Genomic DNA, 24,517 nt, shown 5'->3' on the forward strand with positions numbered 1-24,517 from the left:
TTCTGAGGGGTGCTCCCCACCGGCTGGCCAGGGATGCTCACCTGGGGTGGCTTCTGCCATCTCCGGAGTCTGGTTCCAAGGGCATAAGCTCACTTTCTAGGGATACTATATTTGAGTCAGGAGGCCCTGGGTGTAAGGTGTGGCGTTTGCACCGACTGGCGGTGGGTTCTGCGCCCGTGATCCCCTTCCCTGTGAAACAAGACACCGGCGATAGTTGCCAGCGTCCCCTCTAGTGAGCACTGGGTTTCAGGCGCTCTGCTAAACCTCTACGTGTAGCTCACAAGTCCCCACCTCAGTGGAACGGAACAGGTCCAACTCCTGTCTCATGGGCGGGGAAACGAAGTCACGAGAGGTGGAGTCACTGTAAGAGGCAGAGCCGGGATTTGAACCCTGGAGGTCTGGCTGCACTGTGCTTTGCACCCCACCTGATCCCTCAGTGCACGAGATAAGATCTCCACCCGGCTCTTCATGGGCCCTCAGAGAATGCTGACATCATCACAGGCTGGGTTCAGCCACCAGGAGTCTCAGGACGGAGGCAAAGCTGGGGGATGAGGGACGGGCCTGATGGGGAGCTCCCTGCTCCATCGGGGTCCCCGGCTGAAGCCCTCACTTCCCCGTCTCTCTGAGAGACCTCGAGTGCCTCCTCTCCTGGCCTCCTGGATTGCTGGGCCTGAGTGCGGAGGGCTGGGCACGGCGCCAGGAGGTGGGGACTTGGCTTAGGCAGCTAATCAGGTCACAGGGTGAAATTAAAAGGGAGGAGGAAGGCACTGGCCCATCAGAGTGCACGCTCCTTCCTGGTGACTTGGTGCCCGGGAGTGGAGTTGGGGAGATAGGACGCGCAGAGGCGGGGAGCCAGGGTGGCAGGATGGCCCCGCACAGAGCGGTGCGGCTGTCCCTGAAGAAGCCCACCTATGCCGTGTGTGTGGTAGGAGTCGAGATGTACGTGGATATTCACAGGTGAGAACTTAGAGGCACCCACCTGGCTGCACGGGGCTGGGTTCCCCTGGAGAACCCCCAGGCATCGGTGGTGGGGGCCCTGTGGACAAATTGCACATGCTGGTACGAGGCTGTTCTGCCGGCGGAGCAGGGGGAGTGGGATGGAGAGCCTGGGAGGGAGGAGCCAGGGTGTCAGCCCATCCTGGGGCTCCGTGTCCCGGACGCCTGAGTGAGGTCTTTGGCCTCAAGCCCACGGATATGGGTTCCTGAGCCCCGGGCTGTGCCTTCTGACGTCCCGGTAGAACTTGTGTGCATCAGCGGCATGACCTGGGGCTTAAGACAGGGAGCAGGACTGGGCCGTCCCGCATTTCGCCCTCTGTGTCTTGCCCACGACCCGTCTGTCTGAATGGAGGTGTGGGGTGTGTGGCATCTGGATCCTCGGAGGCCAGCCAGGGTGATTGGGATCAGGAGGGGAGTGTCAGACGGATGATTCAAGGAGTTAATAAAGGACAAGAACCTGGAACAAGACCCAGGCTTGTGTTTGCCACCGTGATGATGGTGCCAGCGGAGGTGGTGGCCATGGGGACATCTCGGGGGCCACAGAGGAATCAGCTTCTCCACTTGGCCTTGATCCTTCCTGTCCTGGCTCTGCCCAGGTGGGGACCCTGGGGACCTGGCCCAGCTCCCGTTTCTCCACCGGGCCACTTAGGGGGCTGGGCTTGGGGATCTCGGGGGGCGGGGGTGACTTTTCCAGCTCTGACACTGTCGATGAACTCCATCCCTGCTGGTGCAGAGCGGGGGCTCAGGGTGGGAGTCTCCCTCTCGGAGGAGGTGGGCTCTGGGGAGTCTGTTGCAAGGTGTGAACTGAGCTCCCCCTGCCCGCGTGGGTCTCAGCTCTTGTGCTGTCCCTGACGGGTTAGCAAATGCTGGGCCCAACTTCCCGCCTGGCCTCCGGTGGGTCTCTGTCCCAGAAGCCCCCCTGACCCCCCTCACAGCGGCAGGGCTGAGCTGGGAGAGCCAGGATGCCTGGAGGCCAGACCAGACCTTGGCTCTAAGTCATGTCAGCAGCCCTGCCTTGGGCTGATTGTCTCCGATCTGGGTGGCCAGCCGAGATCGCAGGTCCCAGGCAGAGGGCTGCCAGGCTTAGCAGATGAGAAAACAGGACACCCAGTTAGGTGTGTGATTTCAGATAAACAGTAAATGAGTATTTTTAGTATATTGCATGGGACATACTTATGCTTTTTAAACCCGCTGGTTAGCTGATGCTCCAATTTAGCTGGGCACCTTAAAGCCATCCTGCTGTAACCCCAAGGACAGGGCAGGGGTCGCTCATGGCCCCTGCTGTCCCAACAGTTGTTTCCGGAAGGTCATTTCAGAAACTTAGGCCATTCGTGGTGCCGCTGACGAAGGCCAGAGGCACTTTACTGGGGGCCAGGAGACAAGGGTCTGGTCCCGGCTCTGCTGCCGACTTGCTGTCTGGCGGGGGCTCAGTCACTGACCCTTGCTGGGTCTCAGGTCCTCATCCGAGCCCCAGCAAGGTGAGCTGAGCCTGTTGGGAGTTCAGCGTGGAGGTCAAGTGCGCCGATTCTGGTGCTGGACAGACCTGGGTTCCCCCTGCCATCCCATCTCAGAGGGCGGAGGAGCAGAAGACAGATCAGGGCGTGTTGGGGGGGAATGGAGGGCAGTGCTGTCTGGAATCCACTTTGGGGTCACCAAGCACCTCGGCATCCTCAGGTTCGGGCATGGGCCCAGCGGGGGGGGGGGGGCACGAGGAAGCTGCCCACCTCTGCCAGTGCTGCTGTGCCTCTGGTTGACTCTGGGAAGGGGTCCTGAGTGGGCATTTTGAGGAACACCCTCCTCGCTAAAGAGCCTCTCAGGAGCTGTCACCGGGGCATTGGTCGTGATAGGGACATAGCCACTGAGAGTCTCTAATCTAGAAAACTAAGTTTGTTCTGCAAGTTGGTTTAAAAGTAGACTTAAGGAAGGACTTCCTGCCCATGGGGTCTGTGATAGGTGGAGAAAGGGCCACTGCATTGTCAGCCTGGGAAGGTTTGAGGAGGAGCCTGAAGGTCCCCCAGGGCCTGGGCTGACAAGGAGGAGGGGCTACACCCCATGATGAACTTGGGGCTCCTCTGCCCCCATTGCCAGGTGTCTGACTCCAGCCCAGGCCAAGCAAGGGCTTTGTACTTAGCCTTGCTGCTTGAAGGGGCAAGGCCCTCCCGAAGGGGAGGTGTGGCCTGAGTGGCCGGGAGCTAAGCCCTCCAGAGAGCCAGTGGCAATGGGCATGTGGGGTGACATCACAGGAAGTGATTAATTCCCCCAGGTGCTCTGTGGACTGGTTATTTGGGGAAATATTTGTGTTTGAGGTCATTGTGTGTCCCGGCCCAAGGAACCCTTAGAATTCCCCTGACCCGGGGGCGCCCGTGGGGCTCAGCGGATTGGGCATCTGACTTCGGCTCAGGTCATGATGTCACAGTTCGTTCATGCGTTCGAGCCCAACATCGGGCTTACTGCTCTCAGAGTAGAGCCCACTTGGTTTGGATTTGCTGTCTCCTCTCTCTCTGCTTCTCCCTGGCTTGTGCTCTCTCAGAAATAAATGAAACAGGGGCACTTGGGTGGCTTAGTCGGTTAAGCGTCCGACTTTCTCTTAGGTCATGATCTCGCGGTTCGTGGCTTTGAGCCCCGCGTCGGGCTCTGTGCTGACTGCCAGCTCAGAGCCTGGAGCCTATTTCAGAGTCTGTATCTCCCTCTCTCTCTGACCCTTCCCTGCTCACGCTGTCTCTCTCTCTCTCCTATAAATAAATTTAAAAAAACATTAAAAAAAATAAATGAAACATTAAAAAAAGAACACTCTGACTTAGCATGTGCTACAGATTCCGTCCCCTTCCTCTCACTCTGATGGACTAGCTCACCGCCCTGACCCACCGCCCCAGCGGGCTAGGTCACCACCCTGACCCTGCAGGTCTGCTCAGATGGCCCTGGTTGGCCCTGGCCTTGCTCAGAGGTGGCCCCCAGAGGACTCATGCCAAAACAGAGGGCGTGGGCAGTGTGGGGAATCCATGTTTGGTGCTGTCTGGCCTCTGTCTGCCCAGAGGCCATAATGAATGTTTTTTCCCTGGAATAGAGGAGAAGGCTGGCTGCGTGGGGGACAGACACGTTCTCCTGGATCTCTCCCAAACCCCCAAACCCCCCCTGCACAAAACCATCAAAGCAAAATAGACTCTTCCTATCAGACTGGTAAAATTGGAGGTGCACAGGGAGAGGAGCTCTGACCAGCCAGAGAGAGGCCCCCGGCTGCTGCTCTTTCCTGCCGTTCTGTGCATTTCAAAGAACAAAAGCTCCAGAACAAAGTTCTAATATATATATATATATATATATATATATATATATTCTTAATGTTTATGTTGAGTATTTGATGCCTTTAACTTGCACAGGAGCACAATGTAGCGTGATTGTGCTGCTCCCGGTATAATTACCGGAGCGGTGCCGGCACTCATTGTGACTGACAGGCTCCGAGAGCCGGGCCGGGACCTCTGTGCTGTGCCGCCCTGCGTTCCTTTATTAGAAGTAAGGCTGCAGTTTAAGTGTGAGGTGTCTGGAGACAGTGAGGCCAGGGTCCCCTCTGTGTTCCATGGGGGGTGATGGGCCAGCGGGTCGTCGAGTCTGGACATGGAACGGTGCAGGGTGGGTTCTTGGAACAGAAAACGCTGGCATCCGGTGGACCTCCGAGGTCAGCCACTCTTTTTTTTTTTTTAATTTTTTAAAAACGTTTGTTTATTTTTGAGAGACAGCGTGAGCAGGGGAGGGACAGAGAGAGGAAGACACAGAATCTGAAGCAGGCTCCGGGCTCTGAACTGTCAGCACAGAGCCCAACACAAGGCTCGAACCCATGAACAGCAAGATCATGACCTGAGCTGAAGTCGGACGCTCAACCGACTGAGCCACCCAGGCCCCCCCTAGCCACTCCTTAATCCTACAGGTGTCCCTGCCTCCTGGGCCCCCTGGCCACCTGCCGTTTGAGCCCACGGGACCCTCCCTATCAGCCACTCTGCCCTCCCCTCCCCACCCCTCCCATCATCTTTGGCCTTGGAATCCATCCTCATTCTTCATCATTTCCTTCCCTCCCAGCTCCCATCACCTCCAACCCCCCGCTGTCCCTTCTCCCAGTCCCTGCCCTTCCTTCCTCGGTGGGCGGACCAGCCAGGGACCCCGAGAGGACACTTGAGACGTCAGGAATGGGAGAGTTGCTCACGTGTGAGGTCGATTCCTCCTGACCCCCAAAATGATCTCCGTGTGACACGTCCTCAGCTTTGCTCCGTCCAGAGAAGCTTCCACTCCCTTCTCATGGGGCTGCTAAGCAGCTGTTCGGCTTCGCCAAGTGGTCCTGACGCTGGAAGATGTGGTGCGTGGGATGCAGGGCTCAAAGGAGCTGGCAAATCGCCACCCAGCAGAGGATGTCAGCTACCCGGGGGGCTCGGCGCCTGTCTCACCCTTGCTAGATGGGGAGAACATTTTTTGTAGTCGTTACCTGTGAATTGGGCCCCCGTTTTACAGAGGAGGAATTTCCCAGTCTGCACAATGCATAAGCACGGCCAGCTCTTCCTTCTGCACATGGGGAGCCTGCGGGTGAGAGGGAAGAAGTGATTCACAGTTGCCTTCCAGTTCGCGGCTCCCTCTCTCAGGGAGGTTCACCCCTGCTTGCCCCTGCTGGGAGGGCTGTGGGTGACAGCTGCTGCCCCCTCCTCTCCAGCCCCCGCTCCCAGGAAGGCCGGGGTCTACTTGAAAGAAGGCCTCCCCAGCCTGGGGCCTCCTTCCAGGCCCTGGGTGTGCTCGCCCTGAACAGTGACTGAGCAGAGGTTACCCATGGTCACTATCTCTGGGAAGGAAGGAAGAGAGAGACGACACAGCCACACTCTAGGTTTAGGAGAAAATGATACCCCCCCACCCCTGGGACTCGGGGTCTGTAAGGTGCCAATCATTGCCTTCCCTGACCTCTGTCAGCCACAGCCAGCACCCCGGGAGGGCCAAGGAGAAAGCCACACCAGGGTTGGGAAGTTGAGGGACCCTCTGTGGCCTTTTACCCCATGGGGCACAGTGGTCATTTAACAGATGTTACTGAAAACAGGCTGAGTTCACCACCATGCTGGCCGTGGCTCTGGGGGTGATCCAGCCCATACCTGGAGGTGATCCAGCCCATACCAGCCCATAAGAGGGGCTCCCACTTGAGTCTGAGAGCAAAAAGGACTTCAGGATGATAGATGTTCACAAGCCACCATTTGGGTCACGTGGGAGAGTGAAGGCTGGTACAGGATCCTCTTACCCACCAGCCTTCTCTCCAGGAATGGCCCTCTCCCTGAACTCTTTGGGCCGGTAATGACCCTGGGCAGCACTGCGGTGAGTGCTCACCACCTCATGGCGATGAAATGTCCCAGCAAGCCTGCGAGATTTGGGCAAGGATGATCCCTATTTTGCAGACAAGGAAACTGAGATACAGAGAGGTCGAGAAACTTGCCCCAACTCACACAGCCCACCGAAGCCGGAGCTGGAATTTGAATCCTGATCTGCCTGATCCTAAATTCTGGCAGTTCAACCTTTGAAGACTTCATTATCTGGGAATCTTCTATGTTGCTGGGTCAGCTTGAGAGGTGGTGTGGGGGGCAGGGCAGAGGTTGGGCTTTGGAGTCAGACCTGACTGGGGGCAAATCCCAGCTCTGCCACTGGGTCCCTTTGAATTTCCGTACATCTTCTGTAAAAGGAATGGAGGAATGCTGACTTCCTTGCTCAGCAGGGGCCGTGGGGACGGGATTAGAATGGGGTCCAAGTGTCATGCAGACGGCAGGTTTATTACCTGTCCCGTGTGGACCCCGCCAGGGCAGGGCCGGGGCTTCCACCTCCACTCTCCTGGTGCCCGGCGTGGGGCCCGATGTACAGCAGGTGCTCAGGGAATGCGTGTTGAGGCTGAGCAGCCCACAGCATGAGCTGGAAACTCCGTGCGCCCCTGGGGGGCTGCTGTCCTTTAGGGCTGGAGCCCGGGGGGCCCGGCCAGCTCTGTGGGGCTCTCGGTCCCCAGCAGAGGCACTCACAGAGCCGCCGCATCAGAGAGGACTGGCTGGGTCCTGCTGGCGGGCTCTATGGCATTTCTTGTGGCTTCAGGCTAGAAAACTTCTAGTCTAGGCCATCTGGAAGGTGGCACTTGGGGGTCACCCAGTGGGCAGTTGGCTGGCCGTGTGTGAGGCTTGTCTGGCCTGGTCTGCTCTCCGGCCTTTCCACCCAATTTTGCACTATTCTCCCCTCCTGCCCTCGCCTCTCCCCAGCACCGTGGCCTGGGCAACCTCCAGGGTGCACAGGTCCTTTGCCACAATGCCCCCATCCCCACCCACCCAGCCGGAGGCCGGGTCAGCACTGTGCTGCCCTTTCTTCCCAGACCCTTGGCCGGGAAGGGGGGCCCCAGGCCTCCGAACTCAATCCCCGGGGGCTGGTGAAGTCCAAGTGTCAAGCGTGATGGAGGGCATGGGAGAGACCTCCCCGGGGTTGCTGTATTACTCCTCTCCTTAGAGGCCAGGCAGGAAATTTCTGAGTAGTTGAGAGAAGGTGTGGCCTGCTGAACCCCAGTGGGAGGAAGCTTCTGGGAGGCAGGGTGTAGCTAAGCAAAAGGAAAAGCTTTCTAATTACCTGAGCTGTCAAAACACAAAGGGGTGTGAAGTAGTGAGTTGTCTGGCACAGGAAGTGTTCAAGCACGGAGTCTTACCTTGGGCAGGAGGCAGGCCAAGGTGATCTCCGGGTTCCCTCTCTGACCCAAGGCTTCTGCAGATACTCCAGAGGCTCATTGTTTTAGGCGGGCAGGAGCCGGGAGTTCATGGGTGCTGCCCTCTTGGCCTGCGCTGACCTCACCCCTGTAGAGTTCAGGTGCGTGTGTGGGAGGAGGGGACATGGCTCTCCTGACTCGGTGCCCCACCTGCTGCCTTAGGCCTCTCCTACCCAGTGCCGAGGGGCCATACCGAGGAGCTCATGTTACAAAGTTTCAACATTTTCCTTTTCCCTTCCTGTATCTTCCCCAACTGCCTCATCCTTGCAGTCCCCACTGGGGACGTGCTCAGGGCACACACTTTCATTTTAAAGTCAGCCAGGAGAGCATAAGATAGAAGACAAACCTGCTCCTCCTTCCTCCCTTGGCCAGCTGTGTGACCCCAGGAAAGTTACTTAACCTCTCTGAGATTTCTTCATCTGCTAAATGAGGACAGTAGCACATACCGGGGAGGGTTTTTGTGAGTATGGATGAGATCACGAGCATGAAAAACGGAGCATGTGCCTGGCATGTGGTAGGTGCGTGGAAACGCCACCCCAATACACCCCACCTCAATATTGTCCACAGAACATGCTACCCTATGTCCTACGAGGTCGCTGATGGCTGGGAATTACCTGTTGACTTGAAATTCCCATCCCCTGCGCCCCCTTCTGTGAGCTTCTCTAAGAATCTGTTCTGTTCTCCTTGCAGCCTCTTTATTAACCTGGGATGCCAGGCCCAGGTTGGGGCCCGGAGTGCGGGGCTGTGCAGAATGAGTCAGGAAGGACTGAGCAACGCAGAGGGACTGTGAAGGGGCCCCAAGGAAGGTGTGAACCAGTGCTGTGGGAACACCAAGGAAAGGAAGGACACCGGGATCTGGCCCGCATGGGCTCGGCTGCTGGGGGGCCCTGGGGAGGGGACTAGTTACGGTGACAATGGCACCTAAGGCCTATTAAGCACCTACTGTGTGCCAAGCACAGCCCTAGGAAGTAGCCCTTTGGATTATACCCATTTTACAGAGGAGGACAACAGAGGCTCAGAGCAGTTGAATGACCAGATTTGAGGCCACCACACTCCACACAGAGCCCGCACTTCCCTCCACGAAGAGGTGGCATTGGAAATGGGTCTTCAAGAATGCAGATGATTCCGCCTCCCCCCCTTCCCCATCCTTATCCCCCACCCCTACAGAAATAGGAGAAGGGCACCGGCTCATCAGCCCAACAGTGGAAATGAAGACAAAGACAACAATGATGACGTGTATGGTAATGACTTAGACCCTCTGATCTAAGGGGTGCTCTCAAACCCATTACTTCGCTTGACCGTGAGTTTGCGTTGAATCTGCATGGTGAGACTCCCCCCCTCAAGGGAAGCAGGTAGGTAGGTGTGAAGTGAGAGGCTCCTACCGCAGGCAGGCAGGTAGGTGTGAAGTGGGCGGGCCTGGAGCTCACCACAACCTCCCACGCCTGCTGGTTACACCCCCAAGAGCAGCCCTTAATCCACGGCCCCACCCACAGATCCGGAAGCCTGAGAGGTGAGGAAAGGCGGTGTGAACCCCCCCACCCATCGGGCCCGGCTCGGGTTGGTGGGTGGGGGATGCCACGGGAATGAGTATCTGAGGCGGCGAGAGCCTGCCTGGCGTAACCTGCCCAGTGCGGGCACCAGGGGCAAACAGCAGCCCCTCCCGGGGTCCCCTTCCTCTCCCTCTACCTCCCAGCCTGCAAAGCTCCCGGAGGCATAGCCTTGGCTCTTTCGCACCTTTTCCATCCCGAGAGGCAGCCCAAGGGAAGTCACTTGGATGGGAGTGACAGAACCTGGAAGACCCAGGTGACGCCTGCAGAGGCGGCCCTTTAGGGACTCACCTGCCACGGGCAGGGAAGAGAGAAACTGAGCCCGGGCTGCCAGCACCGCAGAGATGGGGGAGCTGAGGCAGCCGTGGCTGAGCGGGTTGGGGGGCGAGAAGCAGGCTGGGCTTGGAGGGTCCCGCTCCTTTTACCATACAAATCGTTGGCATTACTATTTCTCTTATTTCTCGCTCCAAACAGGGAGTTGTGTGCCAGGGCTGTGACTTGGAAATGTCAACTTTTGCCCAAAGCTGGGGACTGGCCCCACGGAACCCCGCTCCCCTTGAAAGGCTGTGTCTGGCGGTGGCAGTCCCTGGGTGGGGGTGGGGCAGGGGTCTCCCACGAGCTGGGAACCTTTCTGCCACCAGCTGGGGGCCCGGGGCTTGCACCTACTTGCTCTCGGGGTGAGTGTGCAGAGGCTCTGGAGCCAGGCAGTTTGCATTCAAACTGGGGAAAGTCCTGGGGTTCCGGGTTTATCCAGAACACAAGGGTTTGTTATATTCCTTCTCCATGCCAGGTGCTGCGCTGGGTGCTGAGGGGACAGTGGCTTCGAGAGAGTAAAGTGAGGGGGACAAACGGCTGCATTCTAGAGGGAGCAACAGGAGGGACAGGCAAGAAGCAGATATGTCAAAATGAGCAGAAGATGTCAGGTGAAATGAAGTTGGGTCATGGGGTTAGGAAGCGTGGGGTTCACGGTGTCCTCCCTATCACACTGTCCTCAGTTGGGCAGAGAAGACGTCCCTGAGAAGGAAACGAGGGAGTGAGGACCCAGCGGACATCTGCAAGCTGAACATTGCGAATAAGGAGAGCCGCAGGTGCAAAGGGCCTGGGGTGGGAGTGAGCTGAGCGTGCTGGAGGGAGAGCAAGGAGCTGGGTTTGTGGGGAGGGAGAGAGGAGTCACATGGTCAGGAAGGCAGCCTGGGGCAGACCACAGAGGCTCTGTGGAAGGCTTATGAGTAGGAGAGCCATCATAGCACTTAAAAAAAAAAAACGTCGAGAACAGACAAGGCGTCAGGAGACCAGCCTGTTTTAAAAATCCACGTGAAAGCAATTGGTGGCCTGCACCGGGGCGTTGGCTGTGGAGGAGGTGAGAGCGTCAGATCAGGAGACGATGTGGAGGCGGAGTCACTCGGGCACTAGGGTCTGCTGGGGCGCTGGGTGTGAATATGAGGGAGGGGGGGAGGGGACCCCAGGATGAACCTGAGGATGGAGGGGCAGTGCAAGGTCTAGGGGTGGTTTGGACGGGGCAGGGGTGGGGATGTAGGAGTTTGGTTTGGGACCCTTTACATTTATTTTTTTATATTATTATTGCTTTAAAAAATTTTTAAATGTTTATTTTTGAGACAGAGAGAGACAGAGTGTGAGCAGGGGAGGGGCAGAGACTGAGGGAGACACAGAACCCCAAGCAGGTTCTAGGGTCTGAGCTGTCAGCACAGAGCCCGACGTGGGGCCCAAACCCATGGACCGTGGGCGAGATCATGACCTGAGCTGAAGTCAGAGGCTTAAGTGACTGAGCCACCCAGGTGCCCTGATATGATTCTTGTTTCTTAGAGTAGAATGTCTTTTTTTTTTTCCTTTTAATTATTCTAGTATTGCGAACATACGGTTTTATACTAGTTTTAGGTGTGTCTCCTATTTCCCCCATCCCCCACCCACCTTCCCTCTGGTAACCGTCAGTTTCTTGTTCAGAGTCTGTTTGTTTGGTTCGTCTCTTTTTTTCCCCTTTGTACCTTTGTTTTGTTTCTTAAACTCCACATATGACTGAAATCATATGGCATCTGTCTTCATTTCACTTGGTGTTGTACTCTCTCGATCCATCCATGTTTTGCATATTGCAAGACTGACCCTTTCTTATGGCTGAATAATATTCCATCGTGTGTATACATATAGGATATACATCTATATCACCTCTTTTTTTTTTTTTTAATATTTTATTTATTTCTAGGAGAGAGACAGAGACAGCGTGAGCAGGGGAGGGTCAGAGAGAGAGGGAGTCACAGACTGAAACAGGCTCCAGGCTCTGAGCTGGCAGTCAGCACAGAGCCCGACGCGGGGCTCGAACCCACGAACCGCGAGATCATGACCTAAGCAAAAGTCGGACGCTTAACCGACTAAGCCACCCAGGCGCCCCAATATATCACCTCTTTATCCATTCATCTATTGATGGACGCTTGGGCTGCTTCCATAATTTGGCTATAGTAAATAGTGCTGCTGTAGTGTATGAATCTTTTCAAATCAGTGTTTTTGTATTGCTTGAGTAAATACTCAATAGGAGAATTACGGGATTATATGGGAATTCTATTTTTAATTTTTTGCATCACCTCCATACTGTTTTCCAGAATGGCTGCACCAGTTTGCATTCACATCCTTGCCAGCGCTTATTATTTCTTGTGTTTTTGATTTTAGCCATTCTGACAGGTGTGGGGTGATATCTTATTGTAGATTTCTTTTTTTTAGAGAGAGAGAGAGAGAGCGAGCAGGGGAGGGGAAGAGAGAGAGGGAGAGAAAGAATCTTAAGCAGGCTCCATGCTCAGTGCAGAGCCCAATGCCGGGCTTGATCCTACAACCCTGAGATCATGACCTGAACCAAAATCAAGAGTTGGACATCCACTGATGGAACCACCCAAGAGCTTCTCTTACTGTAGTTTTGATCTCATTTCCCTGATGATGAGTGATGTTGAGCTCTTTTCATGTGTCTGCTGGCCAATGGGATGTCTTTCTTGGAGAAATGTCTGTTCATGCCTTCTGCCCATTTTTGTTTGGATTATTGTTTTTTTGGGTGTTGAGTTGTATAAGTTCTTTATATATTTTGGATACTAGCCCTTTGTCAGATATGTCATTTGCAAATATCTTCTCCCATTCAGTAGATTATCTCTTAGTTTTATTGATTTTGTCCTTTGCTCTGCAGAAGTATTTTATTTTGATGTAGTCAAAGAGCTGATTTTTGCTTTTGTGTCTCTTGCCTCATGAGACATATCTAGAAAAATGCTGCTATGGCTCTCAGAGAAATGACTGCCTGTGTTCTCTCCTAGGAATTTTATGGTTTCAGGTCTCATATTTAGGTCCTTAATCCATTCTGAATTTATTTTTGTGTATGGTGTAAGCAAGTTGTCATTTCATTTTTCTGCATGTCGCTGTCCAGTTTTCCCAAGACCATTTGTTGAAGAGACTTTTCCCCAGTGCATATTTTTGCCTCCTTTGTTGAAGATGAATTGACCATATAATAGTGGGTTTATTTCTGGATTCCCTCTTCTGTTCCATTGATCAATGTGTCTATTTTTGTGCCAGTACCATACTGTTTTGATTACTATAGCTTGGTACTGTATCTTGATATCTGGAATTTTGATACTTCCAATTTTGTTCTTCTTTTTCAGGATTGCTTTGGCTATCCAGGATCTTTTGTGGCTCCATACATATTTTAGGACTATTTGTTCTAGTTGTATCAAAAATGCTGTTGGTATTTTGGATTTTATTAAATCTGTAGGTTGCTTTGAATAGCATGGACATTTTTATTTTATTTTTTAAAAAATAGTTTACTGTCAAGTTGATTTCCATATAATACCCAGTGCTCATCCCCACAAGTGCCCTCCCTAGCATGGACATTTTTAAAAGATTTGCCCTTCCAGTTCATCTGCATGGAATATTGTTCCATTCATTTGTGTCATCTTCAATTTCTTTCATCAGTGTTTTATAGTTAATAGAGTACGGGTCTTTCGCCTCCTTGGTTAGGTTTATTCCTAGGTATTTTATTCTTTTTGGTGCAATTATCAATGGGATCGTTTTCTTAATTTCTCTTTCTGCTGCTTCGTTATTAGTGTATAGAAATGCAACAGATTTCTGTGTATTGATTTTGTATCCTGCAATCTTATTGAATCCATTTATCAATTCCAGTAGTTTTTTGGTGGAGTCTTTAGGGTTTTAAATATATAGTATCATGTCGTCTGCAGATAGTGACAATTTTACTTCTTCCTTACCAGTATGGATGCCTTTTTTTCTTTCCATTGCCTGATTACTGTGGCTACAAGTTCCAACGCTACTTGTTGGATAAAAGTGGTGAGAGTGACATCCTTGTCTCGTTTCTGACCTTAAGGAAAAGGCTCTCAGTTTCCCCCCAAGGGATATGATCGTAGCTGTGAGTTTGTATTTAAGGTCTTTATTATGTTGGGGTATGTTAACCCTAAACCTGCATGTTGAGGGGTTTTATCATAAATGGATGATGAACTTTGTCATATGCCTTTTCTGCTTTTATTGAAATGATAATATTGTTTATATCCTTTCTCTTGTTGATGTGATGTATCATGTGGATTGATTTGCAGATATTGAACCATCCTTGCATTACAGGAATAAATCCTACTTGATTGTAGCAAATGATTTTTAAGAATGTATTGATGGATTCAGTTTGCTAATATTTTATTGAGGATTTTTGCACCTATGTTCCTCAGAGATATTGGCCTGCATTTTCCTTTTTTTGTGGTATCTCTGTCTGGTTTTGGTGTGAGATAATGATGGCCTCATAGAATGAAGTTGGAAGCTTTTCTTCTATTCTGTTTTTTGGAACAGTGTGAGAAGAATAGGTATTGACTTTTCTTTGAATGTTTGGTAGCATTCACTCATGAAGCCATCTGATCCTGGACTTTTGTTTGTTGGGAGGTTTTTGTTTTTGTTTTGTTTTTTCTGATTCAATTTCATTGCTGGCTATTAGTCTGCTCTATTTTTCTATTTCTTCTGTTTCATTTTTGGTAGGTTATATGTCTCTAGGAATTTATCTATCTCTTCTAGGTTGTCCAGTTTGTTGGCACATAATTTTTCATAATATTCTCTTATAATCCTTTGTATTTCTGTTGTGTCTGTTGTTATTTCTCTTCTTTTGATTCTGATTTTGTTTATTCACTTTCTCTCTCTCTCTCTCTCTCTCTCTCTCTCTCTCTCTCAAGTCTGGCTAAAGATTTGTCAACTTTGTTGATCTTTCCAAAGAACCAGCTCCTGGCTTCATTGATCTGTTCAGTTGGTTTTTTTTTTAGTTTCTACTTCCTTTGTTCTGGCTCTGATTTTTACCATTACCTTCCTTCTACTGGTTTTGAGTTTTGTTTGTTGTTTGTTTTTCTGGGTCCCTTATGTGTCAGGTTACATTGCTTATTTGAGATTTTTCTTGCTTCTTGAGTTAGGCTTGTACTGCTGTAAACTTCCCTCTTAGAACCACTTTTGCTACATTATGAAGATTACGGACAGTTCTGTTTCCAATTTCATTTGTCTCTAGGTATTTTTTTTTTAATTTCCTCTTTGATTTCTTATTTCATTCATTGAAACATTCATTGTTTAGAAGTGTGTTAAGTAACCGCCAAGTATTTGTGTCCTTTGCAGATGTTTTCTTGTGGTTGATGTTTAGTTTCATAGTGTTGTGATCAGAAACGATGTATGGTATGACTACAGTTTTTTAAAATTTGTTGAGGCCTGTTTTGTGCCCTACTATGTGATCTCTTCTGGGAATGTTCCATGTGCACTTGAGAAGAATGTGTATTCTGCTCTTTTAATGTGGAACATTCCAAATATATCTGTTAGATCCATCTGGTCCAATGTGTCATTCAAAGCCTCCGTGTCCTTGTTGATTTTCCATTTGGATGATGCATACATTGATGTGAGTGGGGTGTTCAAGTCCCCACTATTATTGCATTACTATCAGTTACCTCCTTTATGTTTGTTACCAGCTGCTTCACGTGTTTGGGTGCCTTCCTGTTGGGTGCATAAATATCTACAATTGTATCTTCTTGTTGGATTGTTCCCTTTATGCTTATGTACAGACACACAAATTTAAAATACCTGTTAGTCACCCAAAGGAGATGTTGAAAACACAGTTCACTATGAGGGTCTGGAGATAGAAAGTTGGGTTTCTAAGCATATCAGCATGGCAGGTGGAGATCATCAAGGGGATAAGTGTCACCAGACAGGAGCCAGCTGGGACCCACTCACGGAGTGTCTATGAGGTGACCCGGCCTGTTGCTGGGTGTCTACTCCCAATACAGGTTCTGGAGCTGGGGGATAACCCCCGTCCAACAGATGGGTTTGGAGAAGACTCACTGGACCCACTGGGAGCTGGACCACAGCTAACCCCAATCATCACCTGACCACTAAAAGCCTCTGCTCCAGCAGGCAGGTGGCCGTGACATGTGGGTCTCCTGGAATCAGCCTCAGTTCTGAGCCAGTGTCTAATAAAACCAGAAAACTATGATTATTTCCTTTTCCCCAGTTCATGTCACCTGATAAAGGCTGTGAGTTCCTTTGGAGAAGGCTGGGAGAGAAGTGAACATATGTATTTTTAGCAGTATGGCAGGGTCCTTTCCTTTTTTTTTTTTCAAAATGTTTTATTTATTTTCTGAAAGAGAGAGAGACAGCTGTGAGCAGGGGAGGGTCAGAGAGAGAGAGACACACACAGAATCTAAAGCAGGCTCCAGGCTCTGAGCTGGCTGTCAGCATAGAGAACAACGCGGGGCTCAAACCCACGAACTGTGAGATCATGACCTGAGCCGAAGTCAGACGCTTGACCGACTGAGCCACCCAGGCACCCCTGGCAGGGTCTTTTCCTAAGAGGACCTCATTGCCCATTTTTCTAGGAAGTTTACAAGCCTTTTGCCAAACACAGCCATGACAGTATTTAAAATTAAACTGGATATACTTACAATTAAATAAATTATATTTATTTTTACTTAATTAAAAAATTTTAAATGTTTTTATTCATTTTTTGAGAATGAATAAGAGTCACAGAGAGAGACTGTGAGAGGGGGAGGGGCAGAGAGAGAGGGAGACACAGAATCGGAAGCAGGCTCCAGGCTCTGAGCTGTCAGCACAGAGCCCAATGTGGGGCTCAAACCCACGAACTGTGAGATCATGACCTGAGCGAAAGTTTGCTGCTTAACCAACTGAGCTGCCCAGGCTCCCCATAATAAATTATACTTAAAACAATAGTAATAACTCAAAACACACTGCTTCCTTACTATGTTACCACACTCTACCGTAATCTATGCTCTGAGATCATTCAACTCTGTAACCAGTTACATATCATGTGTGATTACGCATTTCTTTGCAACTCTGAGTTAATTGATGTTGCATTGACACCTTGAATTTGGTGGCTGGTGGAAGCCTCTATACCAAAGAAATTGGGAAAGGCTACAAACCAGGACTCACATTTATTGCTTTATTGATGAAGACTGAGCCACCCAGGTGCCCTCCTTCCATTTTTCTTGAACACAAATGGACATATCGATCCACAATTATGTCCCGTATCAGATTTTCATGACAACACATTTATTGGGGAAAGAATTAGCAAATTGGGACACAACTCTGCTTGTGGAATTGTGGCTGAATTGCAGCTATGGTTTGGCTGCGGTTGTGAGAGGCATTCTGTAAGAATCAGGGGGATTTATGGAATTTAAAAGTAATTTTACGACGAAGACTAATGTATATTGTACTATCATTAATGTAGTGTATGCTACACATCATTTGTATCAGTAAAATTAGTTATGACCATAAATATATGCACACACATGCACCTTCACCTGCTGGTGGTTAGTGGGGGCCAGAATGTCACCGCCTGGGGTCCTGTGCCGTTAGGAGGTCAGGGCAGAAAAGGAGAAGTCTGGGAGAGGAGAGGAGAGCCTCATGTCTCAGAGGCCAAGAGGGAACTATTTCAAGGATTTCAAGGACATCTGAGCATCCAGGTCAGATGCCCCTGATGGGTCTCAAGAGGAAGAAGAGAAAGGACCTGTGGATTTGGAAACAGCAGAGGAGAGCCTGATTAGTGGCCAGTTACAGGGACCACAGGGAGGCAGAATCGGACAGCGAGCACTCACAACTGAGGCGTTTTCCTGTAAAGGAGCTGAAGAGACAAAGGCATGGGTGTCCAAGCTGTCACCTCCTACCCGTCCACCTCAGGAAGATGGGTCGTAGAAACGGAGTGGCCCAGTCCTGTCCCCATCTTGAGCACCAGGTCATTCTAGTGCCACACACAAGTTCAACTCGGACATCAGAATGAGGAGCCCAGACTCCAAAGCCTGGCCTCAGGGCTCAGAGCTGGAACCCTTATCTGGGAGCTTGGGACCAAAGCCCTGAGCCCAGCGCCCAGGAGATGGAGCCCCCAAATAGGCCTGAAACCCTAGCCCTTCCCTCCCCAGCTGCCCAGCCCCCAGAGATGTTGTAAGGCTGCTGGACAGTGACAAAGGAACTTGAGGACAGCGATCGATTGAGAATCTGGGTGGGCTGCGGTCAGCTGTGTGGATGCAGGTGCGGGTTGGGGAGAGAGGGTGTTGGACAGGGGCTGGGGCGGCGCTTGGGCAGCCTGAAGGAGGGGAAGGAGCACAGAGAGCCGGGCGGTGCCAAGGAGTGACTGTGACCCAGGCTAGGGACTCTAAGCCTATGAAGGGGAGAGAGAACAGGAAGGCCCAGGCCGCCCAGGGGGACAGTGGGGGCTCACCTTCGGTGCTTACATGTCTTGCTAGAGGGGGGGCTTGATGAGGGCTTGTTGGGGGCTTGATGGGGTGGTGTGTTAGGGAGTGAGCTGGCAGGTGAGCAGGAGGAATTCCCGGGCTGCTGATAGTTGGGGGAGGAGGGGGTTGTGGTGGGCGCGGTTCTTGGTGATGACAAAACCCAGGGTCCTCCCTGGGGGAGGGTGGAGGACAGGATCCCGGAGAAGGAGATCAGGCACAGAGGCGCCCAGAGCTGGCCCATCACCCACACGGCTACTGAAACTGCAAGGAGCACTGGAGATTGGTGGCGGGCGCTGGCCCCCTCCAGGAATGAGTGCAGAGTGACGATGGTCTGGAAGTGACAGGGAGGAGCACGCAGGACCCCCTCCCACCTCTGGGCACAGTGGTGGGGGTAGCAGGTTTCTGAGGCGGCGGGAAGGTCAGGGAAACAGTCTGGGTCTGGGAGTGGGGGCAGATGGCACACGGGGTCAGATTAGAAGATGGGCATCTGGGGTCCTTGGGTTCCTACGGTAACTGATTAAACAAGGACGAAGGGCATGCGAGATGGGGGGCCCTGAAGTTGCCAAGTCTCCCGGGATGAGTGGGGGCAGCGGGGGCGGGTCTCTTCTCTGCCCTGTCTGCATCTGAAATGAGGAGAGCAATAACTGCTTTGAGGGCCGTGCTGAGCAGCACAGAGCCAGGCCTGCGGGGGACTTGGGGTTCTTGTAACTATGACCCCATCACCATTGTCGGCGGAGGCACAGGGGACCGTGGTGGGGGGTTCAGAGGGGTGTCTGGTTTCTCCAGAGGGTTTATGATCTGGGTGGGTTCTCAGCAGTTCAGGAAAGGATAGAGGCAGGACCCTTCTGGCCCAGCATCTTTGCAGTCAGGTGGGCATCTGCAAGTGGACTTGACCTTGAGCCTTGAGGCTGATGGCTCTGTCCAGGGGAATGTCAGGTGAGAAGGAGGGACACTCAGGGGAGGGAAAAACACTGACAACCTCCCCTCTAGGGTATGGGCTCCACACGGCCAAGGGCCTTATGGAATCCCGGGGCCCAGCTATCAGAGCCGAGTGAGAGGGACGGGGTGGAGGGGGAGAAGGTGGGCGCAACGTGCAGCATTAAATGGAGTGATGGGGGGGTCACTGAGAAGGTGACCTTTAAGCAGAACCCTGAAGAGGGTAAGGGAATGAGCCGTGTGGATTATCTGGGGGAAGAGCATTCTATGCAGAGGAAACGGTCAGTACAAAGGCCCTGAGGCGGGACAGACTGGCAGCTTCCTGGGAAGCTGGGAGGTCAATGTGGCTGGAGCAGAGAGGATGGGGGGGGGGCACGGTGGGGAGGAGAAGGTCAGGGAGGGGGCAGGGGGCACATCACAGAGGGCCTGGCAAGCCACTGTGAGGCCTGTGCCTTCTACTGAGTGGGGCAGGAATCACTGCTTCTGAGCGAAGGAAGAGCACAGCCTGCGTGCTGTGTGCAGAACAGAGGGGACAGGTGGGTCCAGGGAGGCCCGGAGGGGGCTGCCCGGCCATCAGGTGGTGGCGGTACAGGTGGTGAGAGGTGGACGGCCAAGCGAGTGCGCTGTTGGGTTGGAGAATTTGCAAGTATCAGAACGGGAAGCCCTGGGGTGGGGGTGGGGCATCCAGAGGGTCCCGTTTCTGCTCCCTGGAGCCTCGGGACCACTGTCAGGGGAGGGGGTTAAACGCCATGACTCAGCTCCATGCCCCGCTGCCTCTCCTCTGTCTTCTGTCCTGGATGCCACACGAGGTCCCCTTCAGGGCCCTGCCGCTAGAGCCAGCGCTCTGCTCCCACTCCCCGGGTTACAGACGGGGAGACTGAGGCCAGAGAAGGAGGCGCCCGGGGTGGGTCCCGTGGGAATCCGAGAGCTGGGCTGGATGGAGACCAGGCTTCCTGGTGCGCAGCGGGGCTGGTCTTCTGGCTGGCGGCGGGTTAGGGGTGCTGAGGTTTGTGTCCCTTGGCTGCTCTGGTCCCCAGCACCCCACTGCCGCCTCTCTCCTGAGTCCCCTGGAACCTTCCCTGTCTCCTTTCTGTCAGCGACGTGCCCCAGGATGCCGAGAGCTTCGCGGTTTCTGGGAGCTCCGGCGTGGAGGTTTCCATGGCCTATGACCCAGCACGGGTGACAGTGCCCCCAGGCAAGACCCGCTGGCCCCTGGACGCCAATGTGGACGTGACCATATCCGTGGACGCCGCCAGTAAGGACTTACACGATTTCAAGGTAAGGGACCCCCGGCTCTACAGTCAGGGGCTGCGGCTCCCAACCCCACCCAAGCATAACCCTATTCACACATCACCCTCGCACACCTCCATCCGCATTGCGCCTCCTGATACAGGCAGGCCCACCCTGCGGTGCAACATCCCACGCACACGCGCGCAAAGTGACACGTACACACGAATGAATACGCCCGTAAAGACAGCCGCCTAGGCATCCCCCCAAGTTCACAGGCACCTCCACATTAATCCCTGTGTTCGACCTGCACACAGACCCTAAAACAAGCCCCCGCAGCGGGCAGGGCTCTGTAGCAGCACCCGGGCACACGCATGCGCGCAGACGCAAGTGCCCACCAGAATCCGCATGCGTCCCCGAGCTAAGGAAGAAGAAAGGCATGAAAGGCATCTCTTTCACGGACCACACCCTTGTCACTCGCCCCCAGGCACCCACCGCACACACACTGACCAAGGCCCTTTCTCCCCCGACAGGGAAGGGACAGAGACTGTGAAGCTGTTTTCCCCCCTCCCCCCCCAAGAGGAGGGGCCCTGGAGCCCGTCTTGGGTTCAAATCCTACCTCCTCTGCTTCCTAGCTGCATGCCTGCAGGCAGGGCCCAGAATGGCCTCCCTGTGAATGGATGGGGACTTCCTGCGAATGGGCCGGGGCTCCTGGGGCCATCTTGGGAGCTCAGTGAGAGGGCCTGGGCTCTGGACCATGGGAAAAGCTGTGACCATTGGCCTTTATCAGGGGGATGTCCTGTGGTCATCGTTCCCATTTTACAGATGAAGAAACAGAAGCCTAGACAGGCTGAGTAACTTGCCTAAGTCAATGGCGTCAGCTCTGCCTTCCCTCCTTCTTCCTGTTCGATGTCTCCATGGGTTCCCGAGGGCTTAGCTGCGCCCTCTGGGATGCGCCCCATGCCCAACCCTCCCTGCTCTTTGGCCCAGCCCTGGACCAGGGAGGCACCCACATCCTCTCTAGCCGGGGAAGGGAGCCCGGAGTCCAAGCCAGGACACTGTGAATCTTGGACCTTCTGCAGCGGGGAGTGCCTTGGGATGCTCAGGCGTCCCCACCTGTAAGCAGGGACTGTCGAGGTCCCCCCTCATCCCCCTGTCTCTGCCATCTCTGAAGGGGTGGCTGTGCTGGCTCAGGGCTGATGATGTCCCCACAGGTGAAGGTCTCCTACTTCGGGCAGCAGGAGGCTGGTGCCCTGGGCCACAGCGTGCTCTACCTCACCGGTGTCGGTGAGTACTGCCCCCCTCTCCCCGGCTCCTCGTTCATGCCCGCCCCCCCTCCATGTTGCCCACCTAAGGGTCTTAGGGGAGCGCCCAAGTGCAAGGCCGTGGCCTTCTTCCTCCACCATCAAGGGGCTTCTCCAGAGGCCTTCCATTTGTCTAGAACCTCAGGGACAGGGACCCAGCAATACTCAGGGCCACTGGAATCTAGAAACTGCACTGCCCACAGGTCATCAGCTAGACCCACACTAGGCCCCCTTCCTCTGGAGTCCCCACGTCACACCACTGGAACGCCAGGACCCCTTCGAAACCTCAGAGAGCCACGGGCCACCTTCAGCCCGAGCCCTGGCGGCTCCGAGAGCCACAGAGCCGGCACCGAGAACCTCAGGCCCCGTCCCCACTGCCAGAGGCAGGGCCGCCCAGGCATTCCGGTCCCCAGAGCAGGTCTCCTAGGGTCTCATGGGCAGAGCTTGCCTCGGCCTGGGTGTCACGGACGTGAAGACAGGACCTCGTGAGGCCCTGGCAGCCCCTCTCCATCCCTTTCCAGACATCTCCCTGGACGTCGACACGGGTCGTACAGGCAAGCTGAAGAGGAGCCATGGCGACAAGGTGACAGTCTCCAGGTTCTCCCCCTCCCCCCCCCTCGGATGGCACAGTTGACACGCAAACCCAGGGGTGGTGGGTCCCAGGGGCTGCCGTAGCAGACAACGCAGGGGACCCATTTGGGGACCTGCCGAAAGGGCCTGGGTGGGTGTCACTTGCACCGTGCGATCGATATGCTGTGTGAATCCCGTGAGATCTGAGCCTTGCTTGTGCCATTTTGGAATTGGGGTTGGCTCTTTTGCTCGATGCCTCTTCTACTTCCTGGGGTGTATGTGGACCCCCAAACATGGTAGGTGATTCGTAATAGGTTCTTGAGTGATTGACTGAAGGCTTCCGATAGAGGAGGCTGCGTGGACAGCCTCAGTTAGACCCCAGAGAGTGAGGAGGAGGGTGGGTGGGCTCGAGACATTACCACAGGGCAAGCATCTGGAAGCCATCCTGGAAGGGTCGAAGGTATAAATTATAGGGAAAGACCCAAGAGAGAAAGCCCGGACCACAGGACAGATTTGAGGACAAGATGGGGAAGGGTAGCCATGGATGGCCGTGCAGGTTGTTCACTGCACAAGGTTGCTTGGCTAAGTGGGTGAGTGGGGCTATGATACAAATTATGACTTGTGCCCCAGCACAGGGAAGCATTTACCCAGAACGGTGGGCAGGAGTGTCCTATGGGCTAGCAGGGGCCCTCTGAAGTCCCGCAGGTGAATTTGAATCCCTACTATGGGACTTAGGGGTCATTTCCCAGAGCCTTTCTTTCCTTTCTGTGAAATGGGGCAAGTGAGCCCTGCCTTGTGGGGTCGGGTGGGCATTATGTAGAGGTGTGTAGGGAGAGCTGCAATCAGAGGCAGGGCTTTAGCTCTCTTTCCCACCTCAGCTTAGACCTCTCTGCAGGGTCTGCAGGCCTGAGGGTAGGTGCCAGAGATGTCTAGGGGACAGGGCCCAGGAGAGTGCTGAGACGGAGAGCTTCTCTGGGACTGTCCAGCCCCGTCAGGGTCAGGGGGAGGTAGCTCTGTCCCCCAGGCACTGGTGAAGGTTGTTTCTGGATGTGGGACACCACCCTTCCTCCTCCAGTGGGATGGCTGAGTGAAGGGTGTATGGTTGCACAGGTTGTTCACTATGCAAGAGTGGGGTGGTTCTGGGTCTAGACACTGGAGCTCCAATCCCCAAATCTATGGTCCCTCTTTAAATGTGTAAGCAAACCCAGAATGCAGAAGTCTCCGTGTTAGCAGAGCAGCCATCCCCAGGCTGCTCCAAGCCCCTTCCCAGGCCCTCTGGGTCCCACTGACCCCCAAGTCTCTTGTTTTGCCGCAGAAAACCTGGCGCTGGGGCCCTGAGGGCTATGGGGCTGTCCTGCTGGTGAACTGTGACCGGGACAGTGCCGTGTCCGGGGGGCCCGACCTCACCAGCAGCCAGCTGGCGTCACTGGATGGTGTGTGACGGGGGTGGGTGGGGGTAGAGGCTTGGGGGGTGGGGTGCAGGGAGAGTTGCCTCCAGGGTGCCCATCTCTTCAGACTTGCAGGACATGTCCCCCATGGTGCTGAGCTGCGACGGCCCAGACAGCCTCTTCGACAGCCACAAGCTGGTCTTGGATGTGCCGTTTTCCGATTCCAAAAGAGTGGGGGTCTTCTGTGCCAGGGGTGAGTGGTCTGCTGGGGGCGCTCTCCTCCCTGCTCCACTCGTTCTCTGCTTCCCAAGCTCTTTTCTTCTCTTATCCACATCCCCACTACCTTCCAGCATCTTCCACAACTCTCTCTGCCGCTGACCAACAGCCTCTCCAGCAGTTCACAGCGTGTTACCTAAGGAGGAGGTTCGGAAATGGGCCCCATTTTACAGAGGGGGCCAACTGAGGCTCAGACGAGCGAACCCACTATCTCCAGGTCACACAGCCAGCTGGGGATGGAGCAGGCATTCAAACCCAGGCCTCTGAACCGCCCAAGCCCCTCCTCTGTCTACTGCCCACCCCCTCCTCTGGTCAGTCGGCTTGGCATGAGCCCTTGACGTACCAGCAGCTCTGTGCAGGCTGGGCGAGGAAGGAGGGGGAACTGGCGAAGCTGAGGCCCAGGCCCGGCCTCAGAACCCGGCTGTTCTGCCGGAGATGTTAGTAATCAAAGTCTGTGGCTTAAAAAATATGTGTACACGCACCCTTGACCCTGAGCTGCCTTTACGCATTCTTGTAAACAGCAAGAGGCCTCTCCTGTTCCCCTGCCTCTTCCTCCTCACCGTCCTCTGTTCAAACTGACCCAGAACTCGTCGTTCTGGCTACACGAGCCTGGCAGGAGCCAGAATGTTCCTCCTCATGCCCCACTGCTGGAAGCTTAGGCAGATGGCCCGCTTGGAAACACTTACTGTGATCAGAATGTAAGCAAAATCTCAATCAGATAACTGCTCCTGCTGTGAATAATGCCGGGGGGACATTTCCCAGCCACCCTCAGGGGGAC

At 53.8% G+C, this 24,517-nt stretch overlaps 1 protein-coding gene across 1 annotated transcript in view; it reads left to right on the plus strand.

Moving 5' to 3' along the window:
* The first annotated feature begins 865 nt into the window (after positions 1 to 865).
* The window catches only part of PADI1 (peptidyl arginine deiminase 1), a 39,566-nt gene continuing 15,914 nt past the window's right edge, over positions 866 to 24,517 (plus strand). Inside the window, exons 1-6 of the mRNA XM_039229057.1 lie at positions 866 to 957; positions 20,072 to 20,252; positions 21,416 to 21,488; positions 22,027 to 22,088; positions 23,391 to 23,508; positions 23,591 to 23,716. Of these exons, the coding sequence (XP_039084988.1) occupies positions 866 to 957; positions 20,072 to 20,252; positions 21,416 to 21,488; positions 22,027 to 22,088; positions 23,391 to 23,508; positions 23,591 to 23,716 (652 nt within the window). The remainder of the gene's footprint in view (positions 958 to 20,071; positions 20,253 to 21,415; positions 21,489 to 22,026; positions 22,089 to 23,390; positions 23,509 to 23,590; positions 23,717 to 24,517) is intronic.

Source organism: Hyaena hyaena, unplaced genomic scaffold (genome assembly GCF_003009895.1).
Source record: "Hyaena hyaena isolate Hyena2069 unplaced genomic scaffold, ASM300989v1 scaffold_35, whole genome shotgun sequence".
NCBI classification, from domain to species: domain Eukaryota; kingdom Metazoa; phylum Chordata; class Mammalia; order Carnivora; family Hyaenidae; genus Hyaena; species Hyaena hyaena.